Source organism: Aptenodytes forsteri, unplaced genomic scaffold (assembly GCF_000699145.1).
Source record: "Aptenodytes forsteri isolate BGI_AS27 unplaced genomic scaffold, ASM69914v1 Scaffold304, whole genome shotgun sequence".
NCBI classification, from domain to species: Eukaryota; Metazoa; Chordata; class Aves; order Sphenisciformes; family Spheniscidae; genus Aptenodytes; species Aptenodytes forsteri.
The window spans coordinates 585,580-601,965 of record NW_008794886.1 but is presented as its reverse complement, the minus strand read 5'-3'; the positions used below and the strand labels follow the sequence as shown (position 1 = coordinate 601,965).

The 16,386-nt window shown below is 47.1% G+C and overlaps 1 protein-coding gene across 1 annotated transcript in view; it reads right to left on the bottom strand.

The window, feature by feature from the left end:
- Window positions 1–16,386, bottom strand: part of SHANK3 (SH3 and multiple ankyrin repeat domains 3) — a 309,446-nt gene that overhangs the window by 49,530 nt on the left and 243,530 nt on the right. Inside the window, exon 12 of the mRNA XM_019470891.1 lies at window positions 874–1,009. Within this exon, the coding sequence (XP_019326436.1) occupies window positions 874–1,009 (136 nt within the window). The remainder of the gene's footprint in view (window positions 1–873; window positions 1,010–16,386) is intronic.

Here is a 16,386-nt window from a genome sequence, read left to right as displayed (position 1 = left end):
GCGGAGGCCCAGGGCTGTCTTGGGGGCCCCCCGGCTGCCTGCCCTCCCCTGCGTGAGGGCAAGTCCCACATGCAGCCGGCAGCCCCAGGACTGGCCGTGCCCCCAGGAGCTCCCAGCCCATGGGGCAGTTCCCAGCCATGGCATTCCCGAGAGGACAGGCTCCACCCTGGCACCTCCACCGCCATGGGGGCTGTTCTCCACCCTGGCACCCCCTGCACTCCTGTAGGCACCATCCTCCACCCCAACACCCCCCGCATCCCCACAGGGACAGTTCTCTGACAGCCCCACACTTAGGAGGGGCAGCTCTCCATCACAACCCCCCTCACACAGCGGGGCCGGTTCCCCACCACAACACACCCATGCACCCTGAAGCAGGGGCAGTTCACCCACCATGACCCCCCTCAGGACAGGGAGAGTCTCTGCTCTCCAGCACAGCCTGCTGCTGGTACCACGGGCTGCAGGCGCCAGAAGCAGCTCTGTCCCCAAGGAGGAGCCATGTCCAGCCTTTGCTGAGCACACACAGCTCTGGTGTGAGAACAGAGCTGCTGGCTGTGCCTGGCTTCCCCAGCATCAGTGGCAGTGCTCTGCTGCAGCCCCTCCACCTGACCACCGCCCCCATCCCCCCTGCGCTGCTCCCAGCCGCAGCCGTCGGTGCGTCCCGGTGTGGCAGAGCTGCGTATGCAGAGGTTGCTGTGCCGGGACGGGCAGGTCTTCCCCTCGCGGTGCCCTCCTTCTGCACCAGCTGCAGCTCAGCAGCCTCATGGCCATCCACCCATGCTGGGCTCCTCCCAGCAGACCCACGGGCTTCTGCACGCCTGCTCACATTTAGGTGATGCAAGCCCCGTTCAGAGAACCACGAGACTCCACACCTACCCTTCTTCCGAACAACTTCTTCTGATTCTGGCTTGCGGCTGACGGAAACAACCTTCATCACCAGGTGGTTCCCCCCTTGCCGGATCAAGGAGACCACCTGCTTGTGCCCCACCTTCACCACGTTGACACCATTCACCTAGGACACAAATAAAAAGAGAGCAGTGTAAAGGCTGGCTGTCACAAAGAGAGTGGGCAGAGGGCAAGACCCACGTATGGCAAGCCACAAAACCAGATGATTTTGCATCTCTGCATCTGTTTTTACAGCCTAGCACATTTTTGTATTTAAGCTGTCCCTGTGGGATGTCACCTACTAATGACCTCAACCTTCTGGAGAAGCTGAGACCTGCAACAGGCCAGTGCAAACTAGTGCACACCAGGGCTGCAGGTAGGCGGCAAGAGCTAGACCTCCCCCTCCCTACTGGGCAGTCAAGGCAGATCACTAAAAATTGGGTATTTCCTAGTTCTGCCTGGGTATTTGGCAACTACAGGGGAGACTCCTGGATAAGTCTTGAGCTGTGCCACAGGTCTGCAAGAGGCGCTGGAAGAGCACAGGCACCCGTGCAGAGTGGCATGCAGAAGGATCGCCCCGAACAGCTCAGCCACCCTGTCCCCACCAGCAGCAACCTGTGTTATACAGATGGAGACACTTATCTGATCCCCCAGCTATCGACACGCTGATTGACTCCTTCCAGGGGTCTGCAGGACACGTGGAAGCCCACTCCTGTTGTCATTTTTAGCACTAGCATAACCTATTAGCTTCTTGGACAACAAGCACTGGGCTGTGATGGCAGGCTAGGCAATCTCTAAGACACAAAACCAAGAAGTAAACTGGAAAATGAAACCTCAGTACTTGGGTATCTACCAAGTAGCAATGAGCACAAGGTTCTTCATGGGGCATTAACAGATGGACCCTCACTTTGGGTAACTGAGGTTGAGGTGTAATGGGGATGAGGATGCCACAGGTCAGACGCCTCACCGCTAGAAAAACTGATTTCAACTTTTGCGGCTTAATTACCCACTTTGTAAAAATCCAGACGTGTTTGCACACTTTGGCGTTCACTTTTGAAATGTACGGTGTACTCCAGGGCTGCTGCTACTCTAGGTGTAAGAGAATAACTGACAGCAAATAAGAGACAAGTGATCCTCTATGGGCAATAAATATAGAATCACCTATGTTAATATTTACATTAATATTTATGTTTCCAGAAGTGGAACACTCAAAAGACAGGTAATGACAGGATTTAGGTTGTCCATGCAACATTAATTTCGTCACCCTAAGTTCAAGACCAGAAGCATTATAGCTAAGCTGTTGCATGCCACTGGCTTCAGGTCTCAAAGACACCACAAGATGGAGAATTCAACCTTTCCTCTGCAGGTTTGTTCCAAGTGTTTAGTAATTCCCACCGCTTAAAAAAAAAAAAAGCATTCCTATATTACTATCAAGAAATCCATTTTCAGTCACAGGCTCTTGTGCTACCGTTCCTCACGCACAGTCCCACCTCCCTCACTACCAGCATCGTCCCTGCACCACAGTGCGTGGGATCACAAGTACAACAGACTGAAATGGAGAATTGTCCTGGATGCTGGAAACTTCGGCATTTCAAGAATGCTTGGGTTTTATGTGTTTCTACTCCAGCTGGAGATGTTTCATCTTAGAGTGAAGTCTAAAGTGTTTTTATTAATACTAATTCAGGGTAGACTGAACTGTCATTTAAATAATTAAAAGTATGTAGGTTATTACATTTGCAATACATGAGCCGTAGTGCTGTTTTCTATGAAAAACTGTAAAAAGTATAAAAATGGAAAAAGTCGTTGAACTAAATTCTGAAGTGGAACATCAGCATTTCCTAAGATGCAAAGCTTTTGAAATAATAATTTTATTTCAAATATTCAATTATCCAATTGATTCAATTTTGATTGTAATTGATTCAATAATTATTCAATTTTCATGAAAACACACGTTTTCCTCAGGAAATTTGATTTTGATGAAATTACCAGTCTACTCTAGTTAAATCACCCCTTAATCTTTTTTTTTTGGATGAACTGGATGGAATGGATTGAATCCTGGAGCACGGTTATCCTGTATTTTCTCCTGATCCTAAACCACTTCAGCAGTTTGTCTTTGCAAGCCCTTTAGTTTTCCAAAGCACCGTCGCACAGCGGAGCCCAGGGCTGCACGGCATATCCCCAGCACTGCAGCTCACGGGTCCCCTGCACATCTATTACTTATTAGCCGTGATTTCAGGTTCATTTCTAGAACGTGTATGAAATCACCATGTAGCATCGGATCTTGAGCTAAGTCCTGGAGAGACACACTAGAAATCCCGGCCAGCGGCGGTTCCTTGCTGACAAGTACTTGCCAAGACCCGTCATCTGGCAAATTTCTGAACCACTTCCCAGGTGCTCCACTGGTTTTGTACACCGCGGCTTTTGTAATGGGAATGTTCTACAGTGGTAAACAAAATCTATTACATCTAAACAGTTACCTTTATCAAACAAATCTAACACCTCAAATAAATGAAATTTGTTTTGTGAGGTTTTCTGCTGGTAATTATATTCTACTCTTTAACTCTTTATCAACTGCCTACAGTATCAGATTTTTTTTTTTTTTTTGCCAGCAACTGATATCAGATTCACAGGTTTATAATTAACTGGATCATCCCCTTGCCCCTTCCAAACGCCAGCGCTCTGCCAGTCTCCCTGGCATTGCCCCAGCATCATACAATTACAAAATGCAAATACTGAAAAATTACCACCTGGAAGATGCTTACAGCTTGAGTTACTAATGGCTTGGAAAGCGTTTCATCGTCTGCATGTGATACATGACCATCACCCTGCTCCCTTCCAAATAAAGAACAGAAATACTGACAGAACATGCCCGTGCTTTCTGTTTAATTTTTAATCATCCAAACTTGTCCACCCAAATGGGCAGCAGTTCAGATTTTTTAGGTTACTCGGATACAGAGAAGCAGGAGTGGGAGGTTTTCACCCTGTGGGCTAGAAAGGTGAGACCTTCTCCCTCTGCTCCACCCTGGCGCAGCACTGGTGGCACAAGCCAGGGTACGTGGTCTCCAGGAGAAAGAGCACCGAATGCTGTGGCACCCACTGCCTGGCAGAAGCATGACCCAAGCACCGTATCCCGTTGGTGTTCTGGCAGACTGTTGGCATTTTTGCTGACAGTAAGTGACAGATGGAAAAATGTTGATTTTTCAATTGTTTATAACTTGGTGAGATCAGGGATGAGGAAAAGGTACCAACGTGTTTCAAATGTGCCCGCTGATGGACAACTCCTACAAAAACCCTAAGACACCAACTTATCCCGTATTGTGCAACTTCATCCACCGCTGGGCACTCCTTGACTGTCCAGAGCATGAAAAAGCAGCCATGGGGAGAGCAACACCAGCTTTACAAAGCACGCTAAGGGCCAGCCATGAAAGACAAGAAGAACATGATGCTGTCCAGTAAGTGCAGAGAGTCTCAGTGCCACGCTTGCCCGGGAATGCCGACTTGACCCTGTGACTCTCTGAAACACCCTTGACCAGAAGGACGTCAACCCAAAGCCCCAACCAAACTGGCCAGAGACATGCAAGAGCTGGGCTAGGTTATAAAGTCTGCAAAGGAAAGCTTGGTCACTGGAGTGTGAATGTAAATAATTTGGCCTATGGGAAAAAATAACATCTCTGCTGCTGTTTAAAACAGCACATTAAAGGTCTTTCAGTGACAGCCTCAAAGTATCGGTCTCACGTTGCCAGGACTTTTCTGTGAAAGATGGATTAAAACCAAGCAGGTGCTCAAAACCCAGGAAACTGCAGCTCAACCTGACCAGCAGGAACGGCATCTTGCAGAAAGCAGGTAAGAAAAGCAGTCAAGAGGCTAAAATAACACAGGAGGTCAAGAATTAATGTTATACAGTAAAACTGACCACAGGAGAGACTGGTGAGACAGTGGCTTGTACTATGCAAAACTGTCTGGGAATAAAAACAATTTCTGAAAAATAACAAAATCCTGATTCACCCCCGGTTCCTGGTGATACCCAAGAAGATGAACTATAGAACTCTGCAACTGCAAACAACTTTGGCTAAACACTCATCCGAGCAAAGATTCTCTAACAGTTGCTCTTGAAAATTCAAAACACAGAGAAGAACATGTCTGATAAACAGGTTAGCTCACCGAGAAGATGGTGTGAAGATTTTCAGTTCTTTTTCAGCTTCAAAGCTGGGCTGACTCAATACGGCATGATAAACCGCGTGTACTGAGATCACAGAGCCTGGCACCGAGGCTGGTTTTATAACCTATAGGGAGGTGAGCTCTCATCAACAGTGAGCAAACCAGTGGTTCAAGATGCTGTTCCACAGCGGGAAGGGAGACCCGACACTGGCCAGCACTTGCAGCCCACCTTGTGGTTTATTAACCCGGCCCCCCCCCCCCCTCCTCCCCCCCCCCCCCCCCCCCCCGCCCCCTGTGGGATGGGGGAGAGAATTGGGCAGGAGGAAATTAACTCTATCCCTGCCGAAACCAGGACACACCGACAGGCTGCCAGGTGAAGCCACAACAGCCAGAGACCCCAGGCCTAAGGTGCCCAAGAGGGAACAGGGGCTGCGGTTCGATGCTGCTTGTGATCCGCTGAACTGGGAAAGGATCTCAGCCAAGCCATCCCCCCACCTTCAGCAGCAACGAAACGTCAGAACTGTGCTCTCAGGAGCACAATACCATCTCCCACAGGAGGAAGAAAAGCACTTAGACATAAAAAGAGGAGGCAGCAAAATGAACAAAGCAAACTGTTTCATCTCTCTGAGACCCATGCATGGAGGATCCCTGTCATGCAGACAGCCTGGGGCTGTCTGACGACGTTAGAGTGACACAGGGGAATTGCCTGAGACACAGAAAAATCAGGTTTTGGTCCCAGTCTATGAAGTGCAGAGATGACTCTTCAAGAAGACCGGCGGCTGGGAGTCCTGCCCGTTGAATTATATACTCTAAATGATTGCTGGCCCTCAAACAGGGAGGTGTTGGAATGAGAGAGATCAGACAGGCAGTGGCGGAAACGTGACTGGTTTTGATCCAGCAATAAAGAAGAACTTCCAGTTTCTTGGACACAACTACCTGATGAGGATGCCCTGCTCTTGGAGATATGCTTTTGGTCTGGAAGAAGACAATAGACCAAGAGTCAAATTATGCAGAAAGTGACTACAAAACATAAAAGAACATACACAGAAATGTGAAGACACTATGTCAAAGTCTGGGCATTATAAACTGCTGCAACTATCTTCTGAGTAGCCAATGATGCATCAATGCTGATGAGCTCCAGGAGGACTCCCAAACTGAGTGAGAGGGCAAAAGGAGGCAGATGGGCCACCATGTAGATACATGCAAAGTAATGCTTCTAGGGAAGAGTCATCTGAACGTGCTACATGATGCTGAACATGGACCTGCTGGGTACAGCTCCAGATGGGTCTTGGCGCGGATAGTGACAGCTCTCAAAATCATGGGTTCAGTGCACAACAGCAGCCAAACCAACCAGCAAAATATATCAGGGAAGAGATAGAAAGCAAGGTGGGCAATGTCATTTGGGGCTATGCTGATCCTGCATGTGCACGCCTTCAGTGCTGTGTGCAGGTCTGGTTCAGCATCTCGAGGAGGAGGCAGTGGAGCTAGAGAAGGGCCAGAAAAGGGCAACTAAAATGGTCAAGGGGATGGAGCAACTGCCCTACAAAGACAGACTGAGAAGGCTGGGACTCTCCAGTTTGGAGAAGAGAAGGCTCAGGGAGACGCATGGCCAAGGCTTACAAAACTCCCCAAGGCAGTGGATGCAGTGAAGGCAGAGCTGCTGTTCACCAAATCCTGCAGCATTAGAAGGAGAGGGCTCTCAATGAGACTAGCGGCAGACCAGATAAAACCAGACAAAAGCAAGACTTCTTTATGCAGCAGGCAATGGTGGCCTGGAGCTGGCTGCCATGGGAGGCCGTGGAGGTGGACAGTACTGGCAGGTTCAGAGAGAGATTAGATGAATCCCTGGAGAGCAGGTCCTTGCACAGATACCAACAGGACTGAACAGGGTCATCCTGCTAACGCCCCCAGTATGACGACATTGGATGCTGGAAGGCACAAGGGGAATGGACCACCCAAAATGGCCAGGCACATGTGCTTTCCTTAATTAATAGCATCTTGTAATGCCACTGTCAAGGGCGGGGAATTGGGCTAATGGACCATCGGTCTGGCCCAGTGGGACATTTCATACACTGTCTGATCCCTCCCAGCAAGCTGATAAGGACATGAAGCTTTAGTAGTTGTCACAGGAGATAATGTCCCCATTCTCCTGATCATCTCAGTAGCTTTTCTATGCTCCTGTTCCAGCCTGAATTCATCTTTCTTGAACACAGATTTCTAGGGGGGTGGGTATTACTCCGGATGAGCTCTTACGTGACTCGAGTAATAGCACTAATATTTCCCCCCTTGTGACTGACCAATGAACCCCTACAGCAGAAGAAAGCTCCGAAAAGATAGGCAAGGGCTATGTGCTCTTGAAGCTCAGGGAAAAATGTAGGGAGTGATTGACCAGAGCTGTTGCAATGAAAGCTGAACCAATCTCAACACCAAGGGGGCCAGAGGGCAGTCTTTGTTTTAGATCAACTGGCTGTACCAGCTGAGTGGGTCAACCAGCTCTATAACTTCACCCTCGAATTTATGAGAAGAGTGCAAAAGTCTTCCTAAGTTAGCAAGACCAGAATGGGGAGAAGGACTGTATAAGTGGATTAGCCCGACAGAGAATATAAAAACTGAACAACAGACAGAAAGAACTCAAAGACAGCAACGGGCTTGAGCTGCTGTCAACCCACTTATGCCTTTGAGGTGACTGGGGACAGCCAGTGTCATGATGGTGAGCAGATTATAGAGACTGGTAACAAGAATCACATCTGTATGGTGATTCAGCTGTATATTGCATCTGCTATACTCTGCTAAGTGTAATTTATATTTGCATTTAAGTACATTGCTGTATCACTCTGCTAAATCAAAATCCATAAATTACAAAAGCATAATGTCAAATAACTTCAAATAAGTGAATTTGGTATGAAACACTGAACCTGCCACGTGTGGAATATCTAAAAGCAGCTGGTCAGAGTACTGGACTGTGACCTGGGTTCAGCACATCTGGCTATTCTAAAGCATGAGAAAACTTCCTCCTCAAGGAGATGCCACCTATGTGGAGATCAATGGTACTATCCTGCAGTCCCCTAGCATGGTGCCAGCAGTGCTGGGACAAAATATTCCCAGCTAAAGTCAGGCTGTGGAAAAAAGAGAACAGAAAACTCTGTCCCCGTGCAAGGAAGGAATCCTTTAATGGCAACCAGTATCCAAAGCTATGACAACGTTGTGTTTGATTGTTGAAGGAGGATAAAGGTACTATCCCTGCAGCTTCAGCAAGCATGCTGTGGTCCATTCTGGACACTTCATTATCCAAATGATGTTAACCAGTGAGAAGCAGCTTTGAGAAATTCACAGTATTATCAGAAAATTAGAAGGGCTGAGTTCTGAGGAAAGACTGGAAGAACCATGCATTATGTGGTATCTGTCCATACCTTCATTATGTGTCTCTGTCTGTACATAAGAAGCCTGACCTGACAATGAATCACCTGAATCATGCACGTTCCCAGGAATAAGAAGTTACTTAGAGGCACGTAAGCTCTGAAGCCTGAAATAAGTTTGTTCTGCTCCAGAGCTCCGTTATGGACATCTACCAGGAGGACAATGGGTCCATCAACCAGGATATGCACAGACCACTAGCAAAACTCAGGGGGCTTTGGGGGTAGATCTTCACCAACAGGAACAAACCCGTATGTCACTCCAGAGAGTGGAGCTCTCTGGATTTCTGATTGCCAGCTTCACCCTTTCAGCATCTCAGAGTACTCAAACTGGAGAAAGGCTGCAAGATCATCCAGATCCTAAGATACACCTTCTGAGAACTTGAGCTCTAAACTCTTTTTCCCACCTCTCCCAGGCAATCTCATTCTCTGGGCATAGGACGTACTGGTGCAGAAATGTTTGAAATGGGTTTTCACTAAAATCCATGACTGTGGTTATCCAGGGGATCTTCTGTACATGCACTGAGATCTGCAATGAGCTGTCTCCCTCCAAGCCAGGCGATGGAATTAAATACCCACGCACCAGAGCTATTGCCCTCATCAGCCCTGCTTCAATATGCTGAGCAAGATGGACTCCTTAAGCCTCAAACCTTTTTTCAGCTTGTGAATCATTCTGAGGCCCTTTTAGAATTCCACTCAGTAATGCCAGATTCATCCCGCAGTGTGAATGTCTGACTTGCACAAAGTGATGTTTTAGTGATCTTCCAAAGCTGCAACCAGAATATGCAAGTTCACATAACTCTGGAAGTTGGTCCTTTACATATACAAAATCTCTCTGCCACATCCTATGCAATCAGCTAACATTAACACAATTATCTTGGAGAAACCCATGTCCTTTGCTGAATCACATTTTTCCAGGGTAGCTTCATATCCTGTAACCCACATTCTTTGCTTGCAGACACGCCACCTTGCATCGTCTGCTGGAACATGGCTGCTTCAGCAGGAAAGCTGGATCATTCTGCAGCAGTAACTTTACTGTTGGCTATTCCCCCACTGTTTGTGATACCTGCAATCCTACAAACACGGGTTTTTGTCACTATTTTGAAACCCTGATAGAAGTCTTGAGCTGCGGGGATCAAAAACTGTAAAGAAACTTTGCTGGTGATGGCCCGACACACTGGTACCTTCCCCTTAGCAGCTGCTTTCTGAAATGTGCCCCTGCATGATTCTGCAATGCTTCTAAGCCACGTTCGTTCTGTTAATTCCATTTATTGTAAGGTTATTTATACACAAGTCACATGGCTATTAAGGAAGTCAAAACATACTATGTAAACACAGTCCTCACTTTAACCAGTCCTATGATGCTGTCAAGAAAAGACAGCAGGTTTGTTTCCACCTTCCATGGAACCACACTGTATGATATTAATTGTATTTTCATTCTCTAATACTTCATTGATTGTGCTCCAAATTGCTTCGTTATTTTACCTAGCATTGATGCTGAGCTAAACAAGCTATAGTTTCCTGAATCACCTATTTTGTACCCTCAAAATATTAGAATAGCAACAGCCCTCTACCAACTCTTTGAAATTTCATGGATGAGCAAGATTTTGAGGTATTAACATCAGTGGTTCAGACAACTCCTCAGCTAGGCTCTTTTAGACACTTGGGTATATGTTATTCAAGCCTGTTAATTTGAGTATGTTTATTTTTAGCAAATACTATCTCACTTTCTCCTTGGTTACAGCTGGGAAACTTTCTGTTCCAAGCACATCATATGGATAGATACATCCTCCTGATTTGTTCCAAACTCAGAACAGAACATTTCTGCCTTTTTTTTTTGCACCAGAATATACAATTTTATCATTTACATATAGAAATGAATCTCTACCAGACTTTTTTTTTTTTCTTTTAATGCTCTAAAATTTCTTATTATTTTTACATAGTGGCCTTTGATATTTCCTTTGGCTCCCCTTATCAACCTCCTACACACTTTAGCTCAAATTAACCGCATTTCCTTTTCCTTTACTTGCTAACCTTTCCAGTAAGAAGGGGATACGTGTATCTGTAAGTAATATTTAACTGCTCCTTCATTATCTCGCTGAAGTGGGTGATGTCTTGCCCAGCAGATTTTCCCCCCTTGATTTTTTGGACTGCGTTTAGCAATGTGTCCTCAAATAACCCTTAGATTTTTGTTAATTATGTAAAATTTATGTTCCCAAATATCAAAAACTCTGAGGTTCAGAAAAATGGCACTCTTCCCTCCCCAGGAGACACTCACGGGTTGCTGACATGCTCTGCACATGATAAGCACAGCCAGAGCCCGACCATCAGATCTGCTGCTACACCTGCACATTTTTATTGGAGCCATCAATTCTTTTTTTTTAATCTGTCAAATGAAATTAATACTAGATTACATTATCTCACAGCAACAATATTTCACTAGAGGCAGAAGAGACGTTCAGAATATGTCCCCCTGTTGAACTAACCTCTGCCATAGCAGGTTTTCTCCTTACCCGTACGGAAAGGTGACTGGTGGAGTCTTTTCAGCACCAATCCAGACACCGCCCCAGAAGCTTCTCACTGGCCTACACACCCCACTGTTTTGGCAGTGAGATCCCAGGTCAATTGTTAGGTGCAATTTTCTTTTCTTCTAACAATGCTTTTGTACGAGTATAGAATACAGACCTAAGTAATGGAAATATCCACAAATTTATATCCATATTTGTATTAACTGTCCGTAAGTCCTGTCTGTATACGCACACATGCTCAATGTATGTATAGAATGGTATACGTACAAAGGCTGTTGTCTACATCACTAGTTACAGCCTCCTCAAGGAAAAAAAAATCAAGGATCTAAAACCTGCCAGGCTCAGAGGAAGATACAAGGCTAGACGCTATAGACCGTGATCTTGAATCCTGGTCAGTTAAAGTAGGATTTTCAAAATCCCATGCCCCAATAGGTCTAATCTAGTCCTAAACTGTGGCACTTTCACAGCCTGGCACTGTCCCACTGACTCCAGTGAGCTGCGTGAGCACTAATTGCATAACGGTGTTAATTGTCTGCATGTATTTCGTTCTGGTGCCAGGCACGGAGAGGCAGTCACCTGGGTACCCTCTGCAGCAGCTACCAGATTCAAATTCCACTCCGTTCAAAGACATCTCAATAAAGCCCATTGCTGAACTCTGCATGACTGCCTAAATCTTTGCAGTTTGAAATCTTCCCTCAAGAAACACCACATCTTTGTGCTACTGCATTTCACCCAGCTACATGACATTGTAACAGTCACATCCATTTCCCCTGCCTTTTAAAGATTACCTACCAGTAAGTAGAGCATCTTCAGGATGCACTGCCCACAAGCACTTTCAAACTCTGGTTGAGTATCCATCCCAGGACTCAAGCACAGACACTCTTTGCCTTAGCAGTATCTGCAGGATCTGTTGACCCAGGCTGTCTGAATGTAGTATGAAAGGGTAAAGCCCATCTACTCCTATCGTTCTGGCAAACCTTTCAGTTCTGAGTGAAAGAGCCCAGAAGACGGGGTGACTGTGCGCTGGATGCCGAATTCCTAGGAACATGCGAGCAGTTACCTTCTTTTCTCCTTCAATTCACTTACCTATGTGCATTCTCACTCAACGGTTCATGCCACACAGCAAGATTGAAGTGAAAAGGTGACAACAGCAGACCGAGTTCCTAGCTGGGGAGGTGACGGCACTGCTTTCCCCATCCCTGCGTCTCACCTGAAGGTTGCAGCACTGGCAATGACATTAAGTGTGGTACGCCCTGAACTCAAGAATGGAGACATTTCCCAAAGGCAACCTGGAAGACACCTGAGCCCTACTGAAATATGCCTGGAGAGTTGCTGGCAGCTCCACCTCAGCTACCACACAAAGTCTTGCCCTGCGCTGCTCTCCAGTAAGACAGTCTCTGCACTCAGATACTGCCTTGTCAGACATCTCTGCTGCAGAACACGAGAGGTGCAGGAGTCTTCCTAACAGATTTTGTCAAATGAATAAAGAACAACAAAATGCATTTAAAATGGAGAGAGACCTTTGCCTTGGAAGAACAAAGCTCAGGAAAGAAAACAGATACAATTCAGAGGCTACCTTGGCTAAAAACCTTCAGTGTTTCTGCTAGGTCACTTTGTGCTGGAAAAGAGTGAGAAACCTTATTTAGGGCTCTTCCTCACTACCCTAGCCCATGTTATTGTCACGGGGAAGGCTGTCACCAGACATGAGACAGAGACACCATGTGCCAGCCAGAACTACTGTCCTGGAAGGTTTGCTGCCTGCCCCAGGGCCTGGATTGGCGGTGTTGTGGAAAGATTTTGGGACTCCTCTGCCCTTCTGATTACTACCCCCTGTTGCTCATCCAGGTAGGTAACAGTGATACATCCAGGAAAAACCTTGAGCAGCTCAAAGGTGACTGCAGGGCTTTGGGGTCAAGGGTGATGACCACAGTAAGAGTATGTTCCAGCTGTGTTCTCAGCAGAGTCTGTCCCCAGAAACTCTTCTGGCTGAAGGAAAAGACCCACTGTGAAGTGCACACATCTGCCAGATTGATGCCTGGCTGTGCAGCTGATGCTGCCAGCTACGATTCACCTTCCTTGATCCTGGTGCCTCACTGGAGGATGATGGAAGACTACCAGGAAGAGAAAGACCCTGTATAACTACAAGAGGGAAGAAGAACTTTGCAACCACACTTGCTGGTGTGGAGAGAAGGGTTTTAAACTAGGTTCATCAGATAAAGGGGACCTAAGCCCAGAGATAAGAGAGGAAGGTATGGAGAAGGTATGCCAGTAAAGGTCCACAGGGGGACATAAATTTTCTTGCCAGAGGACTGGGCATTCGGAGGCTTTCCTCAGGTTCACAGAGCACGGACAGCACGAAGAACTGCACATCCTGCTGCAGTCACAGGGCTATGATGTGGTCAGACTCAGAGACTTGGGACAGCACGCATTGATCAGGACGTGGCCACAGCTGCCTACAGGCTGTTCAGGAAGGACAGGCAGGGAAGGGAGGTGTCTCCACGTGATGGAGCTCCCAATTGCACAGAGCTGCAGTGCGGGAGCACAGATACGCCTTCTGAGAGTCTCTGGATCTAGGCTAGGAGCAGGAGGGATGCTGGGTCTGTTACCACTGCCCAAGAGGAGGTGGTGGGTGAGGTTGTCCATAAACAACTAGTGGACATCTTGCAAGCCCTCACCCTCTCTGGGATTTCAACTGTCCAGACATCTGCTGGGAAGGCAATGGATCACTGGCCAAGGAACCCAGGAGGCTCCCAGACCGCTGGTGACAATTTCCGAACACAAACACCGGAGAGCGCTGCTAGAGGTGAACTTCTGCTTGGCTTGCTGCTCACCAACAGGGAAAAGCTGGCGGTGAATGTGGTCACAGGGCAGCTTGGGCTGCAGCAACTGCGACATGGCTGCACTGAGCATCTGGAGGAAGGCTTGAAAGGTGAGTAGCAGAGCAGAGCTAGGACCCTGAGGTTCAGGACAGACTTCAGCTTCCTGAGAAGCAGACAAAGGGAAGGGGGTGCTGGTTTTCAAAGAAAAATTTTTGAGATCTCAGGAACAACCCACCAACCCTATCATTTAGGAAGACTGGATATTTTTGCAGAAGGCTTGCTTGATAAGGTAGCAAGCTTCTTAATGAACTAAAATGCAAAGAGCACATGCAAGAACGAGAAACAGTGATAGGCACCAAAACAATAAAAATATTGCTCAAGGACTAGGGACAGTATCAGGAAGGCCAAAGCCCAGCTGGAGCAAAGACTATCAAAAGATATTAAGCAGAACAAGGACATCTTGTAGTGGTACACTGGCACCAAAAGGAAGTTCAGGGAAAATGCGAGTCTGCTGATGAAAAATCAGCCATGGACAGTACAGATATGACCAAAGTGCTTAACTTCGTTTTATGTCTCGGTGTTCATGGACAAAACATGCTCCCAGACCTTGGAGTGTAGCGGACAATATAAGATGCACAGCCAGTAGTGGGGAAGCAACAGGTTAGGGACTTCTTAGAAGAGCTGCTGCATCCAGGTCCACAGGCCCAGTGGGATTCAGCAGCGGGGGCTGAGGGAGCTGCTGAAGCAATCGCGAGGCTGCCGTCTATTCCCTAGGAGAACTCATGGTGATTTGGAAGGTCCCTGCCAACTGGTCCCGAATGTGACACTCACCTTTGAGAAGGGAAGGAGAGTCAGCCCTTCCTCAGCCTTGTTAAGGCCATGGAGCATGTCCTCTTTGTGCACAAACATTTGAAGGACAAGAAGGCAAACAGGAACAGTCAATATGGATTTCCCAACAGCAAACTGTGCTTAACCAATATAATACGACTGTTTTCTGTGGGCAAGGGGGGAGTGGTGGATGTGACACACCACAACTCCAGCAAGGCTTCTGACACCGACTCCCACAGCATTCTCATTTGGAAACTGAGGAGCTATGGACCAGACACATGGACAGCTAGGTGGGCTGAGAATTGAGTGGACTGCTGCATGAAAAGGTAGTGATTAATGATTAGGCAGCCAGTAATAAGCAGAGTGCTCTAGAGGCCAGACCTGGGGCCCATCTTGTTCAACACCCTCATAAACAATGCAGATCACACAGAAGACACCCTCGGCAAAAGTACAGATGATATTAAATTAGGGGGAGTGTCTGACATAGTGAAATGCAAAGCTTCAAACCAGAGGGGTCTTGGGAAATTTGAGGACCAGGCTAACAGAAACCTCATGAAGTTCAACAATGGGAAGAAGAAAGGTGTGCATCTGGGGTGGACCAACCCAACACATTGGTCCAGGCTCAGGAGCGACTGCCCAAGTGGCAGCTCCGTTCAAGAGGCTGAAAAGGGATTTACAATGACTGCCAGGCTGAGTATGAGCCTGTAATGCACTCTCACAAATGTCGTGAGAATAAGGCAGGCTGCATACTGGGCTACATAACAAGCAGCCTGGCCAGCAGATCGAGGGAAGTTATTGCCCTTTTTACTCAGCACTGGTGAGGATGCACCTGGAATATTGTGTTCAGCTTTTGCCCATTGAGTTCAAGAGAGACAGGGAAAAACTGTAGAGGGTCCAGACCCAGATCACATGACAAAAAAAGCAAGCAGCCTACAACTGCTTGCAGGGCACTTACAAAAGATGACTGAGTGAAACTCTTCCTGGAAGTGGCAGATGATGTAATGAACATGGCCAACATCCACAAACTGTGGTTTCGGAGGTTCAGGTTGGACTCAGACTTCAGCAAAAAAAACCTTCCCAGGAGAGCAGTACAGCCCCAGAACAGGCCACCAGAAAGACTGCAGCACCACCATCCTGCAGATGGTTTCCTGCAGAAGGTTTCTAAGGCTTGGCTGGACAGAGCCATAGCTGACCTAACGTAGTCCTTCTCGGAGTAGAACTTTGGAGAACCCTTCCAACCAGCACTTCTGTGACTCTACAGAGGAGAGAACATACAGCTGCGGGTTCAAAAGCTGGCTCAGGAGGAAGATCAGCCCAAACTTATGGTTTCACTGTAAAACAGAGTAATTAATTGATGGAAAAGCCCTCAAAGATCCCCAGAGAGCCCTGACAAGGAGCGATGGGACAATATTCTCTCCACTTTCCCACAAAAAGATATTTGGAAACTGTACTGAGACACATGCTCAGGGAACTAAGAGAAAATCCTTCCATTTTAGGATGGAAAAAAGACTCATGTAACTGGGACACAAGTTTCTACAATGGATAAAGGTTTGACCATATCTCAGGCTGAAAATATGGTCCACCAAGCCATGAAAATGCATCTGCTAATTATCTGTCTGTTATTAAAATCATAGAATCATTAAGGTTGGAAAAGACCTCTAAGATCATCGAGTCCAACCGTCGACCCAACACCACCAGGCCCACTAAACCATGTCCCTCAGCGCCTCATCTACACGTCTTTTAAATACCTCCAGGGAT